The sequence below is a fragment of the Bolinopsis microptera genome, chromosome 8 (assembly GCF_026151205.1).
Source record: "Bolinopsis microptera isolate Bmic1 chromosome 8, MBARI_Bmic_1.0, whole genome shotgun sequence".
Taxonomy (NCBI): domain Eukaryota; kingdom Metazoa; phylum Ctenophora; class Tentaculata; order Lobata; family Bolinopsidae; genus Bolinopsis; species Bolinopsis microptera.
Genome location: NC_087079.1, coordinates 7657534 through 7676892, shown reverse-complemented (window position 1 = coordinate 7676892; position 19359 = coordinate 7657534). Strand labels below are relative to the sequence as shown.

Here is a 19359-nt window from a genome sequence, read left to right as displayed (position 1 = left end):
GTGGCGCTGAGCCCATTTTATAAGGGCATGAAGATATAAAATGGCTACTTTTAACGGAAAATCAAGTCATTCTGTGATATGTAGCATCCTTTTGTTGTTTAAATGGATGGTGTAGACTCTAGAACATTGTGAAACTTTCTATTAGTAAAGCTCAAAGTATTTCCATTCTTATAAACTTTATTCTGAACTAATTCAAATTGCATGAAAGATGTTAAATTGGTAACACATTGATTTAGGCGAACTTGACATCAAATATTACGTCGCTAAATATGCTAACACGAGTGCGCGGCTCCCCCTGTATCGTAGAGAAACGCTACACTTAGTGAAACGACAATGGGGGTCACGACGTGATACAAAAGAGGAGCAAGCAGGAGACTAGTCTATAGCAAGCTATGTAAGGTATTACTATATTACAAAGCGCAGTATTACAAGTAATATAATATATACAAGTAATATAAGGGGACTCGTACAGCGCTTCATTGCTTGCTCTAAGTCTAACCAGAGCCCTCGCGCCCGCCGAAGGCAGCACGGGAAATACTTGCTTACTTGTGAAACAAGCGCGTCACGTAGTACGCGAAGACTCATGGTTATGTGAACAACAATGCCAAATAATAATTCTTAGACAGCTGGCTGGTTACACACTAGTCTTATCCATTATCTAGTTGGTAGACTTTTGTGCAGTAATTAGCGCTTGCTTATTTAATACAGTTTGGATCATGGATATATAAAATAAGACATAAGACAACGATTTAATCAAACAAATAAAATTACTCAGAACAGCTGATTCAATTTCAATTTTACCCCCAACATTTTAAAGCATTAGCTTGATGATCAATGACACATTTATTCCACTCTCGAAATATTTTCGTTTGCCAATATGCACTATTTGAATCTTTAGTAACGAAATAAAAATAGTGGTTAAGTTAAGAATAAGAGTTATCGTTTTCCTGATAAAACACGAAAGTCTAAAAAGATTCCTGTTGGCCTGGGCATTTTTTATCCGAACACAATTTCGTAACAGCTAAAAATTATTTCTTTCCCCCGGATTTCTTTATTCCACCGGTAGCAAGGGGACCCTTTCCTTTGGCCTTTGCCTGCATATCCTTCAGAGCTTTAGCATCATCCTTAGCCTTCTGTTTAAGAGCCAAGTCATCTTCATCCAGCTCTTTACCTGATGGAAAGATTTTCTCAACTATTATTCTATTTCTCATACTATTATGTAATTTCACTCTTATCGATTAATTTTTTGCACTTTATTTTGAAGATTTTGAACGTTGTAAGAAAAAGGAATATATACATCAAAAATTTTATACAAAACATAATGACTAATGTGACTGATTGAGAAGAATACCTTGCTTCTTGGGCGCCTTCAGAGGTTTCTTTTTACCACCATCTCGACCACCCATTTTAAATTTATACCTAACACAATAATTGAATTAAGGATAACAATCAACATTTCACATACAATAAATTCAATCGAATCGGTTTCCCGTAAAGCAGTAAGAAATAGAAAAATATATAATTCTAATTTGCAACAGCGGAATAAAAAAGAGTTAATCATCACAAATTGGAATAGATAAGGCATCAAATAAATATTGATATAAGGCTATAGTGTTACAAATTACTGGAATAACAGAACTGGTGATATGGCTTTAAAATGTTCAGATAACATTACCATTATGTAAATATGGGAATGAAAAACAAATTCCGTAAAAAATTCAAGTCACTGGGTCGTCGAGAATTCAAGATTGTACAAGGGATAACTCTGAAAACTCGTCAATCATCCGACATCAATCAAATTCTTTAACTTGAGCTGCTGAATTAAATAATCAATAATAGTAAAATTAATCCTCCCCTCAGTCCATCTCCCTGCTTTCCTCTTCCTCCTCCTCCGGGGCTCTGTTAGCAGCGTTCATCCTCAGTATGGCCCCAGGAGCAGGGTAGGGCCTCTGTTGGAATAGGGGCCCATTAGCCGTCACGTCTACCCCTGTCTTAGCGTCACCTTGCTTTGGTAGCCCCCGTCCCCAGTCTCCCCTTTAAAACAGGTGTTATCAGTTGTCAAATTAGAGGAGTTTAAATAGTTTGTCACTTTTAAAACCAACTTCTAGTGCCGAACAGTATTATAAGCGATTCTGAAATACACGCCATTAAATTGCTCTTAATTTACTTAGGAGCGTCTGAGTAGGAAGAAGGGTCCATAGGATCTATCTCGTCCTCTCCTCTAGGCGGCTTGTAACGTCTCGACTCTGTCTTCCGCTGTTCCTTACGACCCTGGGTCTTTATTACGAGTTAGTTACAGACTTATATACTTTAAGATCGTAGAAATAACATTTTTATTTAAAATACAAATGGGTATTTTAGATAATACCCATTACTCTGAGATAATGGGTCATCGTCCCTACCGAACTAAAGACACAGTGTTCCTACCTGAGGTGTGGGAACCTCGTCAACAGTTGGCATCTGTAAATGAGGCGGGGGAGCACGTGCATTGTCACGTGGGATGTCGCTCAGCGTATCACGTGGTTTATCACTTGCCTCCAGCTGGTAAGCTGGTGCTGACTTAGCTGCATCCTCTGAGGATAAGAGGTAACACCACGGACTTTTTAAACCAATACCCTCGTCAGTCGTCACACAAATTTTATCATGTAATGAAAATTAATAACATTAATGATAATTTAAATCCCAAATCAAAGAACACTTACTGTCGAGCAAAACAGGGCACCTCCACTGTACTACGTTAGTGTTAGTGTTCCAGAAGTAACAGTAACCCGTCTCCTCGTCCGGAACTAGTCTCCAACAGGTCGGTATCTTATCAAATATCTCTTCTATTACCAGCTGAAGTGGTTACATCTTTAGCTAGTGGTTACATCTTTAGCTAGTAGTAATCTATAGAAAACTAAAATAATACGGTTTTCCGAAATTTATTTTTCTTAAATGGGCGTGGCCATCCAAGGGCGTGGTTCTCAACATCATCAGAACTTAAAACCCACATGAAACGAAATGCCTTCATGACATTTATGTTTGAATAACGAATCTTAAACAGCTAAAATTACTCCTTCATACTAAAAAAGCCGATTCTAGATATTTTACCTGTATAAGAAACCAATAAAATATGGGCGTGGTCGGTGGGGACCGAAGATGGAAGAGTTGGAAGCTGAAATTTTTTTTGGTGGTCTTTGAACCTAAGGATCAACAGATAAGAACATACTCATAGGGTAAAGCACATAATTTTGTCATTTTTTGGCAATTTTCCGACTGCCTGATATAAACCATGGGTTTTAACCTCGTCTGAAATTCCGATTTAGATGAAACCTCCACCATGTTATAGTAGACAGTCTAGGCAAGTTCTAACACAAAAATGATCGAAATTGCTGGGGTTGAAGATGTTCAAAAAAATTATTTTGAAAAAATGACAAAATTAGGTGACTTTACTTAATTTTGTCACCCCGAACCTAATTTTGTCACTTGAAGATTGTGCAAAAAGTAACCGTTTCTCGGTATTTTAGACTACCTGGATGCATCATTCGAGCGTTTTTTACCAACATTGACCTCAAAAATCCCAAAGATATGATGTTTTCATAGTTTTGTAGCTTGATGAAAAGATGACACTTTTTGGGTATCTAATCTTAGAAAATAGCCCCCAAATGCCCCTGAAACCACTGGTATCTTGAAAAACGATTGGTTCTAGGTCTAGGTTGAAATTTTCATGTCTGTAGATAGATCACTTGCTTAGTAATTTCATCAAATATTTTTTTAGTCATTTTAGATTGAAAAAATCAGATTATCCACCTCGGCGAAAATATGCTATTATAAGTGTTATGCTATTATAAGTGCCTTATACATATCCTATGGGCAAAAAAACTTCAGAATAGTTGAATAAGGCCATTTTCAACACAATCTGTGATTTACAAGAAATTTGAGAAAGGTCGATTTTTTTGACAAAATTAGGTACTTTTGGCAAAATCGAACCTAATTTTGTCACCCTCTGTAACTTGAACAATAATTGCGCTAGAGACTTGAAAATTTGTACGTATACTTCTGCTGTAGAAGATATTTGAAATATGCAATGGCATGAAGCTAGCTCAATTACTTTTGAAATAGCAATAAATCAAAATTTTGAAAATTCCTTAAGAAAACCTTAAGGATCTTATTTATTTTTCGGGTTAACAGTTTCGCCTTCATTTTTGACACAGATGCAAAAGAGCTAGAAACTTAAACTTTGTAGGAGCAGTTTCAGCAAAGTCTAAGCTTTCTTTTTATACACAAACCTTTTCTTTCAAGCTGAAATTCCGAGCCGAGGCAGTTTTTAAGAGCAAAATGACAAAATTAGGTACCCTGACAAAATTACGTGCCTTACCCTAATTATTCAAGGACATTTTGTTTTTTTGAACCGGTCTAACTTACATAGACGTGAATATCTTGAATATTTATCGAATAATGATAATCTCAAATTTCAAGACAAATTAATGTCAATTAATGTCAATTAATGTCAATTAATGTCAATTAATGTCAATTAATGTCAATTAATGTCAATTAATGTCAATGTCAGTTTGGGGTTTTCATGGAATACTGACATTAATTGACGTTGCATTCCCCCCGGTACGGGTTACACTAGTGTTTAGATAATATGATAACATAAGCATGAATCTAATAGCAGTGTAAAATATTAATTGGTAATAGATGTGGATTCTGGTGGAGAGGTGATTATAAGATTTGATTGATCAATAGTTGAAGGTGATTGGTTAATTGCTGACATGTGTCAACAAATATGCCCCACCTCCCCACCAAATCTACAGCAACTTCTAGTTAAATACCTGTTTTTGGTTCTTGGATTTCCAGTTATTTTTGCACCAGTCGCTACAAGAGTGAAACTTGTTCCAAATGTTCGGACATTCCCACCCGTCATCCTGTGGTTCCTCCTCTGAAATATTTTACTTTACCGAAACGTAAAATGTTTTCGATAAACTTTTATAGAAGATTCCATAAAATTCCATAAAATTCCATAATCAGTAAGAATTGTTAAATACGTCGCGTAGCAACACAGAACAGAAAGAGCAGCTGAAATTACAAAACACATCGAAGAAAAACAATGAAAATAAACTCCTACCAACGACGGACTTGACACCCTTAGCTTTCAGTCTCTGAAGAAGGGCAGCGGATAGCGGCATTACAGGGTTGCTATGGTAACCGTGCTACAGGAATGTCTGGAATGTCAGAACTGATCAACTACTGCAGGTTAAGATGACGCTGTTGGTTAAGTGTAGGGTGTCAGCGATCAGTCATGGTCCTGAATATTTTAAGTTCATTTCTTGTTATTTTAAGATAGGATTTTGTGATAATTAATAGCATAAAATCGCATCTTCAGGAAAAATGAATAGCAGCTCCTTGTAATAAATGCTGTATATTGGAGAATGAATAGCCTCCAAATGTCACTAGTTTTAACCAGCCCAGTTATTGTCCAAAGGTGGTTTACTTGAGGTTTAAAGACTTAAATAAGAGTAATGACACCAACGTGGATGTTTGAAATATTGAAATAAATTGATAATGGTAAGAAATGTTGTATTACAAATAACAAATAAAGGCCAATAAACAATTGTATAAATAATTAAAAATGCTTTGATTAAACGATATTAAAATACATACTATGTATGAAATGTGAGAACAGCTAAGAAAAAAGGATCCACGAGTTCGACAAAAAAGGTAAATCCAAAATTCAATATTAGAATTAAACTGAAAGTTTTTATCGATATTTTTATTGATATTTTAAACAAGATATATAATGATAAATAGCACAAGCCAAAAATATATCATCTCAGCTGCCAGAAACATTCGTTTTCTTGACCTGGTTTTCGTCAGGCTCTATATTGCCACGTTTACCGTTGGTAACAGGTTTTTCAGAGTTACCAAGGTTGTTGCTATGGTAACCGGTGCTACCAAACCCTCCCTCGCCTCGCTCAGTTGAATCTAAATCCTCCACCTGGACAATATAACGTGATAAACAAGGCTGACTTCTTATAAGTAACACGAGACCCGCTCCCCTGGCCCATGGCTTACGTAATGTATATGAAAGGTCCCTAGACCCTAACACACACAAATCCGATAAGACGCTATTATTATTAATTACAGTGATAACACACCTGAATCAATCAAACTACACATAACAAATAAACAAGATGATTTTCAATTGAAACCTCTAGAACAGGTGGAGTGAGTATCCTCTCCAAAACTAACTGAGCAATCCTGTCACCACGCGTCACCTGGTAATCAGTCTGAGCCAAGTTGAACATCACCACCCCTACCTCACCTGTACAGAGAGTGTTAGGTTGAACATCACCACCCTTACCTCACCTGTACAGAGAGTGTTAGGTTGAACATCACCACCCCTACCTCACCTGTACAGAGAGTGTTAGGTTGAACATCACCACCCCTACCTCACCTGTACAGAGAGTGTTAGGTTGAACATCACCACCCCTACCTCACCTGTACAGAGAGTGTTAGGTTGAACATCACCACCCTTACCTCACCTGTACAGAGAGTGTTAGGTTGAACATCACCACCCCTACCTCACCTGTACAGAGAGTGTTAGGTTGAACATCACCACCCCTACCTCACCTGTACAGAGAGTGTTAGGTTGAACATCACCACCCCTACCTCACCTGTACAGAGAGTGTTAGGTTAAACATCACCACCCCTACCTCACCTGTACAGAGAGTGTTAGGTTGAACATCACCACCCCTACCTCACCTGTACAGAGAGTGTTAGGTTGAACATCACCACCCCTACCTCACCTGTACAGAGAGTGTTAGGTTGAACATCACCACCCCTACCTCACCTGTACAGAGAGTGTTAGGTTTACATGTCCGGTAAACCTCCTCTGAAGTAACATATCACACCTTCGCCTAATAATAGTGGTTCAAATTTCCTGATAAGGTTTATCTAAACTACATTTGTGGTACAAAACCATCAATTAAACCACTTACCAACGACCGATTTAAAAAACCTTTATCATTTAACTTCGTCAGAGTTTTGTCGGCACTTTACCGAAAAAATCAGTCCCGCAACTCTTACCGTTTTCTTGATTAAGCCGCTCGGAAATTACAAACAGACAGACAGACACACATTCTGGGATTATAAGTTAGATTAGCTAGGTTCAGGATGATTTCGTAATATTTGTTCGATTTCATAACAGAAATTTACTTAAATTACCGATTTACAAAATGTTTATAATTATCCTAATGGTCTAATACCCTCTAATACGATTACTTGCTAGTTACATGATGTATATCAGTATTCAGTATATAACGGGACGTACCCACTACTCATTTTTTGTGTACAATTATTTTAGGTTTGTTATCAACCTCGTTACAATTTAAACATTTAGTTCAATGGGTCAACGTTATTAATTAAGGTTTTTAAATTTTTTATTATTTTGAAAATGTGAATAAATCAACATAATATGATTATAACCAGTCTCATGACACTTGTTTGTACTTCTCTTTGGAGGGGGGGGGGGGGGGTCACTTCTCTTTAGGGGGGGGGGGGGGGGGGTGGGGGTCACTTCTCTTTAGAGGGGGGGGGGTGGGGGTCACTTCTCTTTAGAGGGGGGGGGGGGTCACTTCTCTTTAGGGGGGGGGGGGTCACTTCTCTTTAGGGGGGGGGGGGGTGGGGGTCACTTCTCTTTAGAGGGGGGGGGGGGGGGGGTGGGGGTCACTTCTCTTTAGAGGGGGGGGGGTCACTTCTCTTTAGGGGGGGGGGGTCACTTCTCTTTAGTCACTCAATTAGAGAATCACATGACCTCAATTATAACAGTTAACAACCGCAGAATAGGTAAAATATAACCACGTGTGATACCACGTGTGATACCACGTGTAATACCACGTGTGATACCACGTGTGATACCACGTGTGATACCACGTGTCATACCACGTGTCATACCACGTGTAATACCACGTGTAATACCACGTGTAATACCACGTGTCATACCACGTGTCATACCACGTGTAATACCACGTGTAATACCACGTGTCATACCACGTGTAATACCACGTGTCATACCACGTGTCATACCACGTGTGATACCACGTGTGATACCACGTGTAATACCACGTGTCATACCACGTGTGATACCACGTGTAATACCACGTGTCATACCACGTGTAATACCACGTGTCATACCACGTGTGATACCACGTGTGATACCACGTGTAATACCACGTGTCATACCACGTGTAATATCACGTGTAATACCACGTGTAATACCACGTGTAATACCACGTGTCATACCACGTGTAATACCACGTGTCATACCACGTGTCTCCTTACCTCTGTAGTCCTTGTCGACGACCCCAGCTCCAATATCGATGTGGTGTCTGGCTGCCAGTCCGGACCTGGGAGCTATTCTGCCGTAACAACCGTCCGGGAGAGCAACAGAGATACCCGTTTTTACAATAGCCTGACAGTGCAGTGTCTATATTAATATATCGGACATATATCCGACCTTACCTTATCGGACGTTGTTTGAACGGACATAATTTTAAACCGACATTAAAATGAATGTCCGAAGGCATTCATTTGATGTATTCAATTTAACTACTTTGTCGAGACTTTATTTGTAGGCCTCCAGCGTCCAATTGATTCAAACAAAGTCCGATAAAGATTAAATAGTTACTCAAAATTAAAAGCCAGCTGGATCACAGCAATGTGGATTATGTTTTAATCTTGTGCGGCTAAAACTGTAATATTTCTAATTTCTAGCCTTAAGAGGTACGGAGTTACAGACCTCCGCGGAGGTAGGGTTGTTTATCAGTAATGTGCGACGTTTAGCGCGGACATTGCCACTCTGTTAGTATAACCCCCTAAGTAAGGCTGTCTTATAATGTAAATTGTCGAACTGTGCGCACCTTTTCTAGATTACGATTGGGAATAATTCGGTATATAAATGGAGAAGGGGAAAAGGGCTAATATATCTTAAGTCGTCTATACTCTATATTTATAATTATAGTAAATAATACATTATACATATAAAATATATGTATAACATATTATGTATAAAATATAAAATCAAAGATGGACACCCGCCAGCTGATAAAGTAAGATGATCGGTCACAAACCTTGCCTTGAGCAGGAATAAGACAGTCCTGGCAGCTGTAGAGGTCGTACCCTGCAGCTCCTTCCGAGGTCCGGGTGGGAAGTTGAGCTTCCGGTACCCGCCGCTTCACTCTCAGTTCCAGACTCATGGCTAGGGAAGTAACTCCAGGTCAGTTTAAACTTTAACTCTGCTAATTCTTCTAGAAAAAATGATATTAAATATTGTACATTTTATCTTTTACTTCTTTTAGAAAATATGATAAATGTTTAAAAATGTGCAGCTGATAAACAATCGCCCGATCATTCAAAATTCAAGTTTAAATCTCAATGTGATCAAGTCACAGTGCAGATGTATCATGGGACCAGTAGACGGCCTCTACCACAATTGCAGAGAATTAACGCAATTTAGAGTACTGTACGGATCTCTACAAGGTATTATATTACTTTGCATGAGGCAGCCTAGAGGCAAGGGGTTTGGTTCAACTTACGCTAGTGTTATTTTTCACAATAGCTGTATAAAGTGGGGTCTGAGAAGGTAACAATGTTACGTAATGTAAACGGTCCCTAAGGGCTAAGTGTGGACAATACTGAAGGTCCACGTATCAATTAAAATAAGACTTGGTGCTGAACAAATAATTTGAATAAAAATATAATTTGATCGAATTTTGGGAGCCCGTTTAAACTCAAACTTCGACAAATAATTTAGATATACAGTCATGAAATAAAATGTCTAAAGCAATTATAAAATTATGTGTCACAGACTTCGGGGAAATTTCAAATGTGCTTAAAAACAATTAATTGACAATTAATTAATAATTAATTACAACATTAAGACTTAGATCGTTAACCATCACAGGACACAGTGACCATGGGGCAATATGTTTGGTGCGAATCATGCTCTAAATTGTCATCTTGGTGGTAACATTATCATCCGGAAGAATTCAGTTCCGGATGTTTTAGCTAGCATGCTTAACACAGTATGCTTAGGTGTTGAGGTTGGAACTTCAATAACTGGAAGTAGAGCAGTCCTCAACACTCACGGGTGACCAGGCAAGACCAGGCAAGACCAGGCAAGACCAGACATTAGGGCATGTGGTGCCAGGCCAAGTGGCCAATAAGCAAACGAAAAGAGACAGAACTTTAACGACATAATAAATTATCATCGTTGTAAACTATCGTTTTAGATTATAAAAATGATTTTATTAAGTATAAGAGAATCAAGAAAAACCTCAGATGCTACCAACGATTTATCCAGGATGGATGATATCGAATTCGGTTCTATCGAATCAAAAGAAAATTATTTTGGTCCTATGGACTGGTTTTTTGGATCGGAATGAATCATTAATATCATAAAATCGATGATATCATTTACAATACATAACATGAACTGTAATAATATTTTGTATATAATAATATTCAATTTTGTCTTCAAAAGAATACAAGGAATATTCTGTTTAACGGTCAGTAGAACAAACGATAAAAATCTTGCTTCAGTAGATAAACGTTAGCTTTGGTACGAATACTGCTGCATACCCTGCATACCATTGCTTCAGTAGATAAACGTTAGCTTTGGTACGAATACTGCTGCATACCCTGCATACCATTGCTTCAGTAGATAAACGTTAGCTTTGGTACGAATACTGCTGCATACCCTGCATACCATTGCTTCAGTAGGTAAACGTTAGCTTTGGTACGAATACTGCTGCATACCCTGCATACCATTGCTTCAGTAGATAAACGTTAGCTTTGGTACGAATACTGCTGCATACCCTGCATACCATTGCTTCAGTAGATAAACGTTAGCTTTGGTACGAATACTGCTGCATACCCTGCATACCATTGCCCGAACCAGGCAAATAGCTGGAATAGTCTGTAGCTGAGATTGCAGCTGGGTTTGGATAGCTCTGGGCTGAGTAACCAGTACTTGCAGTAGGGTAACCTGGGTAACCAGCATAAGAGTCTGTGTAACTGGAGGTAGGACCTTGATATCCAGGGTAAGGGTTTTGGTATCCATAATTGGGATCTTGATAAGCGGAACTAGGATCTTGATAAACAGAATTAGGGTCCTGATAGGCGGTATTAGCAGCAGGCAAAGCCGGGTAACCACTATTATACACATCCGTGTTATCACCGTTAGTAGCAGTGTCAGGACTCGGGTCCGTCGCACTGACCATTAAACTCATAGGCTTCCTACTGAACCCTGTACTACGAGAAGGGAACCCTCCTCGTGGAGGTCCTCCTCTACTCCCCCTGGACCGCGCCGGGATACCTCTACCTCCGGATTGGGACCCTCCACGCGCCGGGATACCACCGTTGCCCTGGAATCCTCGCTTGAAACGGCCACCGCCTCGTTCGTTATCTCTCTTGTGTCGCTTGTTTGAGTACTCATCCTCAGCTGAACAAAATGTTGCGGTGAAAGTTAATGAACAGAGAAGTAACGATCAAAACTACAATGTCTTACAAAAAAATGTGTCAATTCGATTACTGTGCAACACAATCGCATAGTATGCAGATCAACAAAATATTGTATATTATAAGGAATCAACTGTTTTTCGATTTCGGATATCTGAAATCGAAAAACAAAATCTACGTTTTGGTCATGATTGGCAAAGACAATAATATTACCTAATTTATAATCATAGGAAGCGATAGGTCGGACAGCACCAGCCATGAGTCGTTTCCTAACAGGAGGATCAGAGCCATGTGAAGCAGAGGGATAGTGCTGTTGAGGGGGTTGCGCCCCTGGATATGGGGCAGGGGGTTGTGCCCCTGGATACGGAGGCTGTCCTGCTGACGGAAATTCAGCTGGTGGGGGCACACCACGTGCTTGTGCTATAAGATGCTGAGCAGTCAAGGTCACATCATGTGCAGACTCGTTCTGAGGAGCGGGCGGTTGCAGCCCGTGAGCTTGAGCTATCAGCTTTTGTGCCTGCGTCACTGGGTCTTCCACGGTGCCATTTTCAGCTGAGGACTCGAGGAAAAGGTCCACATATCGAGTATCTGAAACAGAGGATATCGTAACATTTTGAGGGGGGGGGGGGGTCCAGATAATAAGAGTGTACTCGTTAAATGAAGGAGTCAGAAATCAACCAGAAGCGTATAGTAAAATTTCACATGTTTGGTGTGCAGTGAAGCTCAGTAAATTAATTTCGCCGGGAAACCAGATGTGTTCATAATCATAATTAATGATCATTAATCTGATTGTAATTTGTTTAAGGATTGATTGGTACACATTCAAGGGAGTACAGAGGGTAGTACTTAGATCACTAAGTGTTGTCATTGTGTCACCATGGTTACTTGAAATAACGGGGGGGGGGGGGGGGGGGGGGGGGGGGGGGGGGGGGTTCGTCGATAAACAGGGTTTTAAAAGTATTCGGGACAAGAGACAACAAATATTTGCAACAAATAAACCCACCCATGGTCTCTTTATCCTTCTCCATCGCCAGCAGCGCATCTTCGTGAGAATGGAAGAACGCGAAGGCAGTCCCCGAGGGCCGCCCATCATCCCCAATTATGATTTCTATGTGGCGGGGCATTAGGGGGGCGAAGAATTTGATGACATCCCCTTGTGATGCCTTGAAGGGGATACCCCGCATAAATACCTTATGATCTTTTGGCCCACCCCTGTGACAGTAAGTTCCTTGATTAGACAGCTATCAGATATTATCCAGATATCAGATCTCTACTTGTACAACAATTCAAACTGGAGGGGGGTTCTGGAAACATTTATACGTTACAGGTTGTTCAAACCTTCTAGGAGGTGTCTCAAATTGTGGGTTTGTTAAAGAGAGGTACTAACATGTAGGCAAGTTCGCCTCCGTATCCCAGTTTCTTGGGTTTCTTGCTGTCCAGCGGTATTTCTTCCCTCATTTCCCGTTTTGATCCTTTGAACACTTCTATATATCTGCGTGAAGAATAGTATTTAACAACTGAACAGTGAACAACTGAATAACAAATTGTCCAGTCTTATTTTGCGGAAAGGAAGAAAAACTGTTGGGGAAAACTGAAGATTTTATCTAAGGTATATAATGTATAATATCTTTAGCAATATATGCCTCTAGTCGCATATTATGTGACAAGAAACACATACTGCAGCAACTAGTGTTATCAGTTATGGTTAACGGATAAAATGGCTGGAACATACAAACGATATAGAAACAGTTTTCCTTTATATACAAATCCTTAAATGATGACGATTCAGATGTCTCTAAGAGTGTACTAAAACTTGGGACGTTACCTGTGTCCTATCTTCTGCATGTGCTTTTCGAGAGCGGTAGTTGCCTCGGACTGTTTCCCGAACTTAACATAGCCCTCGCCTGTAGCATCACCGTCCTCTTTTCTTTTGACCTGAAGAGGGAGTTTTTGAAGATTGTTGGGATTGATGAGCTAGTTTTCAGTAATTTGTCTGTCATTCGAGTCCCGATCCTTTGCGTTGTAATTTCTGAATTCATCGTTGAATGACGTGATACTTCATAGAGATGACCTGGAGCCCAGCAATTTCAACATCACACCAACCTTCATAGAGATGACCTGGAGCCCAGCAATTTCAACATCACACCAACCTTCATAGATATGACCTGGAGCCCAGCAATTTCAACATCACACCAACCTTCATAGAGATGACATGGAGCCCAGCAATTTCAACATCACACCAACCTTCATAGAGATGACCTGGAGCCTAGCAATTTCAACATCACACCAACCTTCATAGAGATGACCTGGAGCCCAGCAATTTCAACATCACACCAACCTTCATAGAGATGACCTGGAGCCTAGCAATTTCAACATCACACCAACCTTCATAGAGATGACCTGGAGCTCAGCAATTTCAACATCACACCAACCTTCATAGAGATGACCTGGAGCTCAGCAATTTCAACATCACACCAACCTTCATAGAGATGACCTGGAGCCCAGCAATTTCAACATCACACCAACCTTCATAGAGATGACCTGGAGCCCAGCAATTTCAACATCACACCAACCTTCATAGAGATGACCTGGAGCCCAGCAATTTCAACATCACACCAACCTTCATAGAGATGACCTGGAGCCCAGCAATTTCAACATCACACCAACCTTCATAGAGATGACCTGGAGCCCAGCAATTTCAACATCACACCAACCTTCATAGAGATGACCTGGAGCCCAGAGAAGAACTCCGTGATCTGCTCGTCCGTAACGCTAAAGGGAAGTCCACGTAATTTAACGATGGGTGCCTCTGTACCGCCGTAATACTGTCTGTTGACTGCCCCTTTTTGGAGGGCGCGGTTCATGTCGTCCCAATCTGACTCAAACACTTCGATATACCTGCGGATACAAAACTGTTATATATAACAAGTACTAAAACTCCTTACAACAAGGAGTTTTATTACTTACTTTTGTGAACTGTTGCGCTCATTTTTATTAATTGAGTCTAACGTTCAATCTAAATTGTATTGGAGTTGCATGTAACTCATGTCGGTCCAACCGCAATCAATCTTTAACTACAATATATTCCTAACTACAATGTCCTAGTACTGCTCACCACAATTAGTCAACTCTATCATCACCAGCTTCTATCAGTAAAATGTATTATCAAACTCCCGAGTCAACCGCTATCTCTTTTTTGCAAATAGCAATGACATCCCATTCCCTCTAGGACCTAGGTCCGGAGGTCCATACCAAGAGCCCAGAGGCCACAGAGTAACCCCTTATAGTTATAATCCCGTATGTATCCCTTACTCTGCGGCACCGGAAGAGAGCATCTAGCCGGAGAGTCTACCAACCATTAACACATTAGAGAAACGTGGAGACTGGAGTAAGGAGAGAGAGAGAGAGCTCACTGGCTAAGCTCGTTATGCTCGGGTAGGTTTTTATTTATAGACATGTAATTATAGCTACACCGGACAGATTGCAAGGTTTCACTGGGTGAGCTGTAGTTTTACTAGACAGTAGGTAGATATAGATTTGTGTCTGGTTGTATGGGTATTATACTTCATAACACTGTTCCGGGGTCTGGAATATACTAGATGGGGGGGGATGATATACTTTAATATGGTCATCCCCCCATTATACTTTAATATGGTCATCCCCCCCCCCCCTAAATGTTATATCCCGGTCTCTATCAATCTTTAGAATTCTAGCAGCGCTCACTTTCACAATGTTATATTAGTTACAGTAACTAGTGGTCATCAGGTAGTTGCACATAAATTATGCTCGTCACAAATCCAACCATTCTTTTAATAAGATGATACTTCAAGATATTGGGCTTTCAAAATGACGTTCTACTACACTACTCTAAAAGTTCCATACAAGTTCTGACAATATATCTGATAACACGTCAGTAACACTTCAGGGACACTTCAGTAACACTTCAGTAGCACTTGTTAAAACACACAGAGAAACACACTCTTACCACACACAGCTGCTTGTCATGTATTATATGTGAGCTTTTAACGGATCACAGCTCGAACAACTCGAAACTTCTTTTCGTTCTCATCTATGTCTGTCTATCAGTATTATGTGCTTATAGTGATTTTAGAGCATTTTACTAATTTTAACTTTTGAACTTATCGTCGTTCTGATCTAATGGATAAGTTGCAAAATTGAACTAACATCTTCGTTCGGATCTAATAGTTAAGTTGTACAATTTAACTTATATCTTCATTCTGATCTAATAGTTAAGTTGTACAATTTAACTTATCTTCATTCTGATCTAATAGTTAAGTTGTACAATTTAACTTATCTTCGTTCTGATCTAATAGTTAAGTTGTACGATTGAACTTATATCTTCGTTCTGATCTAATAGTTAAGTTGTACAATTGAACTAATATCTTCGTTCCGATCTAATAGTTAAGTTGTACAATTGAACTAATATCTTCGTTCCGATCTAATAGTTAAGTTGTACAATTGAACGCTTTATCCCATAAGTTGTCGTCGCACGGACGTGACATAATCAATGTCCGGTCATTTCCTTTGTCACGGAATGCCATCTTCAGAAAACAACGAATATAGAGTCATTAAATTCAAATACCAGCGGCTGTTTGGAAAATTTCTATAATTAGCCGCGTGCAATACGCCTGTGATTTCTTTCAACCAAAACAGATCAAGACGACCAATTAGGTAAATTAGGTAAATTATGATAATCAATGCTATATTCTAACCAGATATGACATCAAATTTGTAAATTGACATGTCATGTCAATTTACAAATTTGATTATTCCATATTTCATGCGATCTCCGCCTTTATTGTTCTTGTAATGAACGCCTAAAACTCATGTTTTCAGCTGATCGTTGCTTTTGTTTGGTTTGTAGCTGTTTTATTGCTGTTTTATTGCTCACAGTGCTGAACACTGAACAATTTGTCCCGTGTATTTGTATGTATGAGTGGTGACAATGTAATTGTTGTACTGCACAAATGATTTTGGTTAAAGGTATTCTCGGCAATTATTTGAAGTTAAAAATGGTTGGAAGTTTGAACTTTGAAGATTTGCTATTTCCCGTTGCTTATAATAATAATGCTGGATAATAACCCACCATCAACGACAACAGATTCAGAACCTGATGACTTAGCAACCACGATGCATTGTTCGCTGTAATAAAGATTAAAGACACTGAAAATAAAGCCATCTATGATCCAGAAAAGCTGAAAATTTGTCAAAATTACTGTTTCTGGAAAGAACAATCCTTCAAGATCAAATCTTCCATCTCGCCGATCCTGAGAATCCTCGTTCTAACTGAGAGCATGATAAAGTCCCCAACCCTCCTCCTTATTCCTCTCCTCCTCTCTCTTTCGAGCCGGGTAGTAGCCGGGTTAGAATGTGCAGAATGTTCAGAGTATAAAACTAAAGGGTATACTCAGTACACGGCCGGGGTTAAGAACAGTGCTGGGAGGCTTCTTCCATATTGCTCCCAGGTGAGGACATTGCAACGCTCTTCTTAATAAATACTGATTTAGTTTTGAAAATATTTAAAATTTAAAATGGGTACAAAGTATTTTAATAGCAAGATTTAGAGAAGAAGGCTGAGAAATGAACAAAAAAATCTGTCAATTCAAATTATGGTATAATTCTATAATAGTAATATGCATAGTGCGACCAATAAATGATGTGTTAAAACCGTCCCTTCAAACTAGAGTAAAGGTGATTTTCAGGCAGAGGAGTTTGGAAGAGTGAAGTGTGAAGACAGTGAGACGTATTGTGTTGATTTTAGAGTTACCACTGTGTACAACAAGAAGGCTAAACTGCGCTACAAGGAGGAATACCGCTTCAAAGGGTGCTCCAATATTACTGTGAGTTCCTTAATTAATTGTTAATTATTTAATCAATTCTTAATTACTAAATTATGAGTTAATTACTTAATTAGCTTCCCTCATTTGATGATTACTTAAGTAACTTCTAACTTAATTAGGTTTAGGATGATGTTATAATTATCAATAATATGCGATACAATAGGCAATAGGCAATAGGCTACACGCACGACAATTTTGTCAAGCATTTCCAATTTTTAAACTCCTTTATAAATTTATTTTAAATACTTTACTTTATAAATGAGCATATAAATTTGATAAGAGTACGACATAAATGTTTCAATCCTATCTTTAATGCGAGCACCCAATAAAAGTTTCTCCAATATCAGTTTTTGTAACTTTTAAGCAGTTTAAAGGAAAATGAGAATTTTTTGTTGGAGAATTCTAAATTATTATAGTTTTCTCTTTGTTATGAGAGCCGCTCTGACATTAGTAGCTAGTACCATTCTTGGTTACTAGTTGCTAATATGAGCGAGTTATAAATACTTTGTTATTATTATTATTATTAACTAAAGTCCCCTCCCCAGGTCACGTGTGACCCACTCAGAGAAAAAGCCCGTCAAGAAATAGCGGATGAAGACAGCATAATTGTGGAGATAACTTGTGAAGCGCTGTCTCGCTGTCAGGATGATTATTGTAACGGCGGACTCACGGGAACAGTTTCAGCTGTGTTAGTCAGTTTTGTAGTGTTTCTAACGGTTCTAGCACCTTAGAGTGATGGGCTTATTTGTTTTTCATTTCAGTTTGAAATATTGTGCGAGCATGTTTGTCAGACATTTTTCAGAAACTTCACGCTCGAGCACAGTTGACGATTGAATTAAACCGGATTTTTGAGTTACATAAAGCCGTTCATTTGAGGTCTAAAATGATGTGATATCTCATGTAAATTCTTAAATTTCATTTAATTTAAGTTTTCAGTATTTAAAATAACAAATTATTATCTCACCTGGATTTAAGGTACTCGTTGTTTTTTCTAAGGCCGTTATAATAGCTCTCCTCATTCGACATCACCACAAAACACTCGCCGGACGGTCGACCTGTCAAATGTAGTTAATTAATCCGTCTAATGTAGTTAATTACCCAAAGAACTGTAATTGATTTGAAAGATTTCATTTAACAATGTAGTCTGGCAGAAGATTTGTTATAATAGATGAGTATGCTTGATATTCTCCCTATTTTTATCCTTTTTTACGACTTAATGGTTTATTTTGTTTATCTGTATGTCAAACATAATATCGGTTGCCCTCTCTAAGACCATAAATTAAGGTCATAACTTAAGCGTACAAATTATTATTAATTGTTAATGTTTCGGATCGGATACATGTTGCATATGATATTGTTCGAAAGAATTTTCAAAAATTTGTGCAGACCAAAAATTGAAATTTATATGAGAATCGGTGATCACGTGTAGTAAAATAATGATCACGTGTAGTAAAATGATGATCACGTGTAGTAATATAATGGTCACGTGTAGTGAAATAATGATCACGTGTAGTAATATAATGATCACGTGTAGTAAAATAATGATCACGTGTAGTAATATAATGATCACGTGTAGTAATATAATGGTCACGTGTAGTAAAATAATGATCACGTGTAGTAAAATGATGATCACGTGTAGTAAAATGATGATCACGTGTAGTAAAATAATGATCACGTGTAGTAATATAATGATCACGTGTAGTAATATAATGGTCACGTGTAGTAAAATAATGATCACGTGTAGTAATATAATGGTCACGTGTAGTAAAATGATGATCACGTGTAGTAATATAATGGTCACGTGCTACAAACCTTCCTCGTTGTATGTGATCTGAACACAGTCCTCAGTATTAGTAGCCAGGGTCGAAGTGTCGAAGAACTTCTCCATCTCCACTTTGGTGATGGAGTAGGGTAAGCCACGGCATCTTAGAACCCAATCGACGTGGCTTTCCATCCTTTAAAATATCTTTTTATCTTACGTGATGAAGTTTTGGTTACG

General features: G+C 38.8%; 3 protein-coding genes and 1 long non-coding RNA gene across 4 annotated transcripts; 1 reads left to right on the top strand and 3 right to left on the bottom strand.

Annotated features, from left to right (window-relative positions):
- Positions 1–1557: 1557 nt before the first annotated feature.
- Positions 1558–5313, bottom strand: LOC134819548 (polyglutamine-binding protein 1-like). The gene is made up of 6 exons (XM_063829545.1): positions 5108–5313; positions 4815–4921; positions 2703–2835; positions 2428–2573; positions 2168–2277; positions 1558–2034 (listed from the first exon to the last, which is right to left on the bottom strand). The coding sequence occupies exons 1-6, from the start codon at positions 5166–5168 to the stop codon at positions 1857–1859; spliced, it is 735 nt and encodes a 244-aa protein (XP_063685615.1). The 5' UTR covers positions 5169–5313; the 3' UTR covers positions 1558–1856.
- Positions 5314–5513: 200 nt separating this feature from the next.
- On the bottom strand, positions 5514–9236 carry LOC134819551 (uncharacterized). The gene is made up of 4 exons (XM_063829548.1): positions 9111–9236; positions 8323–8452; positions 6192–6304; positions 5514–5977 (listed from the first exon to the last, which is right to left on the bottom strand). Exons 1-4 carry the CDS (start codon positions 9234–9236, stop codon positions 5813–5815), a joined length of 534 nt encoding a protein of 177 aa, XP_063685618.1. The 3' UTR covers positions 5514–5812.
- Positions 9237–9705: 469 nt separating this feature from the next.
- LOC134819535 (heterogeneous nuclear ribonucleoprotein F-like) lies at positions 9706–19334 on the bottom strand. Its single transcript, XM_063829523.1, has 8 exons — positions 19173–19334; positions 18325–18415; positions 14214–14397; positions 13325–13434; positions 12887–12991; positions 12503–12711; positions 11713–12087; positions 9706–11482 (listed from the first exon to the last, which is right to left on the bottom strand). Exons 1-8 carry the CDS (start codon positions 19312–19314, stop codon positions 10887–10889), a joined length of 1812 nt encoding a protein of 603 aa, XP_063685593.1. The 5' UTR covers positions 19315–19334; the 3' UTR covers positions 9706–10886.
- LOC134819552 (uncharacterized) lies at positions 16513–18342 on the top strand. Its single transcript, XR_010160782.1, has 3 exons — positions 16513–16985; positions 17223–17360; positions 17906–18342. It is a non-coding gene; the product is annotated as an uncharacterized LOC134819552 (long non-coding RNA).
- Positions 19335–19359: the final 25 nt, after the last annotated feature.

Bases quoted from the DNA above. Each gene is read 5' to 3' on its own strand.
- LOC134819551 (XM_063829548.1), bottom strand. From the start codon at position 9,236: ATGAGTCTGGAACTGAGAGTGAAGCGGCGGGTACCGGAAGCTCAACTT. The intron at 6,305-8,322 runs GTAAGGAGACAC...CTCTCTGTACAG, and splicing joins CGTCGACAAGGACTACAGAG to GTGAGGTAGGGGTGGTGATG. The intron at 5,978-6,191 runs GTTTCAATTGAA...TATATTGTCCAG, and splicing joins TCACTCCACCTGTTCTAGAG to GTGGAGGATTTAGATTCAAC.
- LOC134819535 (XM_063829523.1), bottom strand. From the start codon at position 19,314: ATGGAAAGCCACGTCGATTGGGTTCTAAGATGCCGTGGCTTACCCTAC. The intron at 14,398-18,324 runs GTGAGATAATAA...TTGTATCCGCAG, and splicing joins AACGAGTACCTTAAATCCAG to GTATATCGAAGTGTTTGAGT. The intron at 12,992-13,324 runs GTAACGTCCCAA...TTCTTCACGCAG, and splicing joins ATGCAGAAGATAGGACACAG to ATATATAGAAGTGTTCAAAG.
- LOC134819548 (XM_063829545.1), bottom strand. From the start codon at position 5,168: ATGCCGCTATCCGCTGCCCTTCTTCAGAGACTGAAAGCTAAGGGTGTC. The intron at 2,574-2,702 runs GTAAGTGTTCTT...TCTTATCCTCAG, and splicing joins GTGCCCTGTTTTGCTCGACA to AGGATGCAGCTAAGTCAGCA. The intron at 2,035-2,167 runs GTAAATTAAGAG...CCTGTTTTAAAG, and splicing joins TCCTACTCAGACGCTCCTAA to GGGAGACTGGGGACGGGGGC.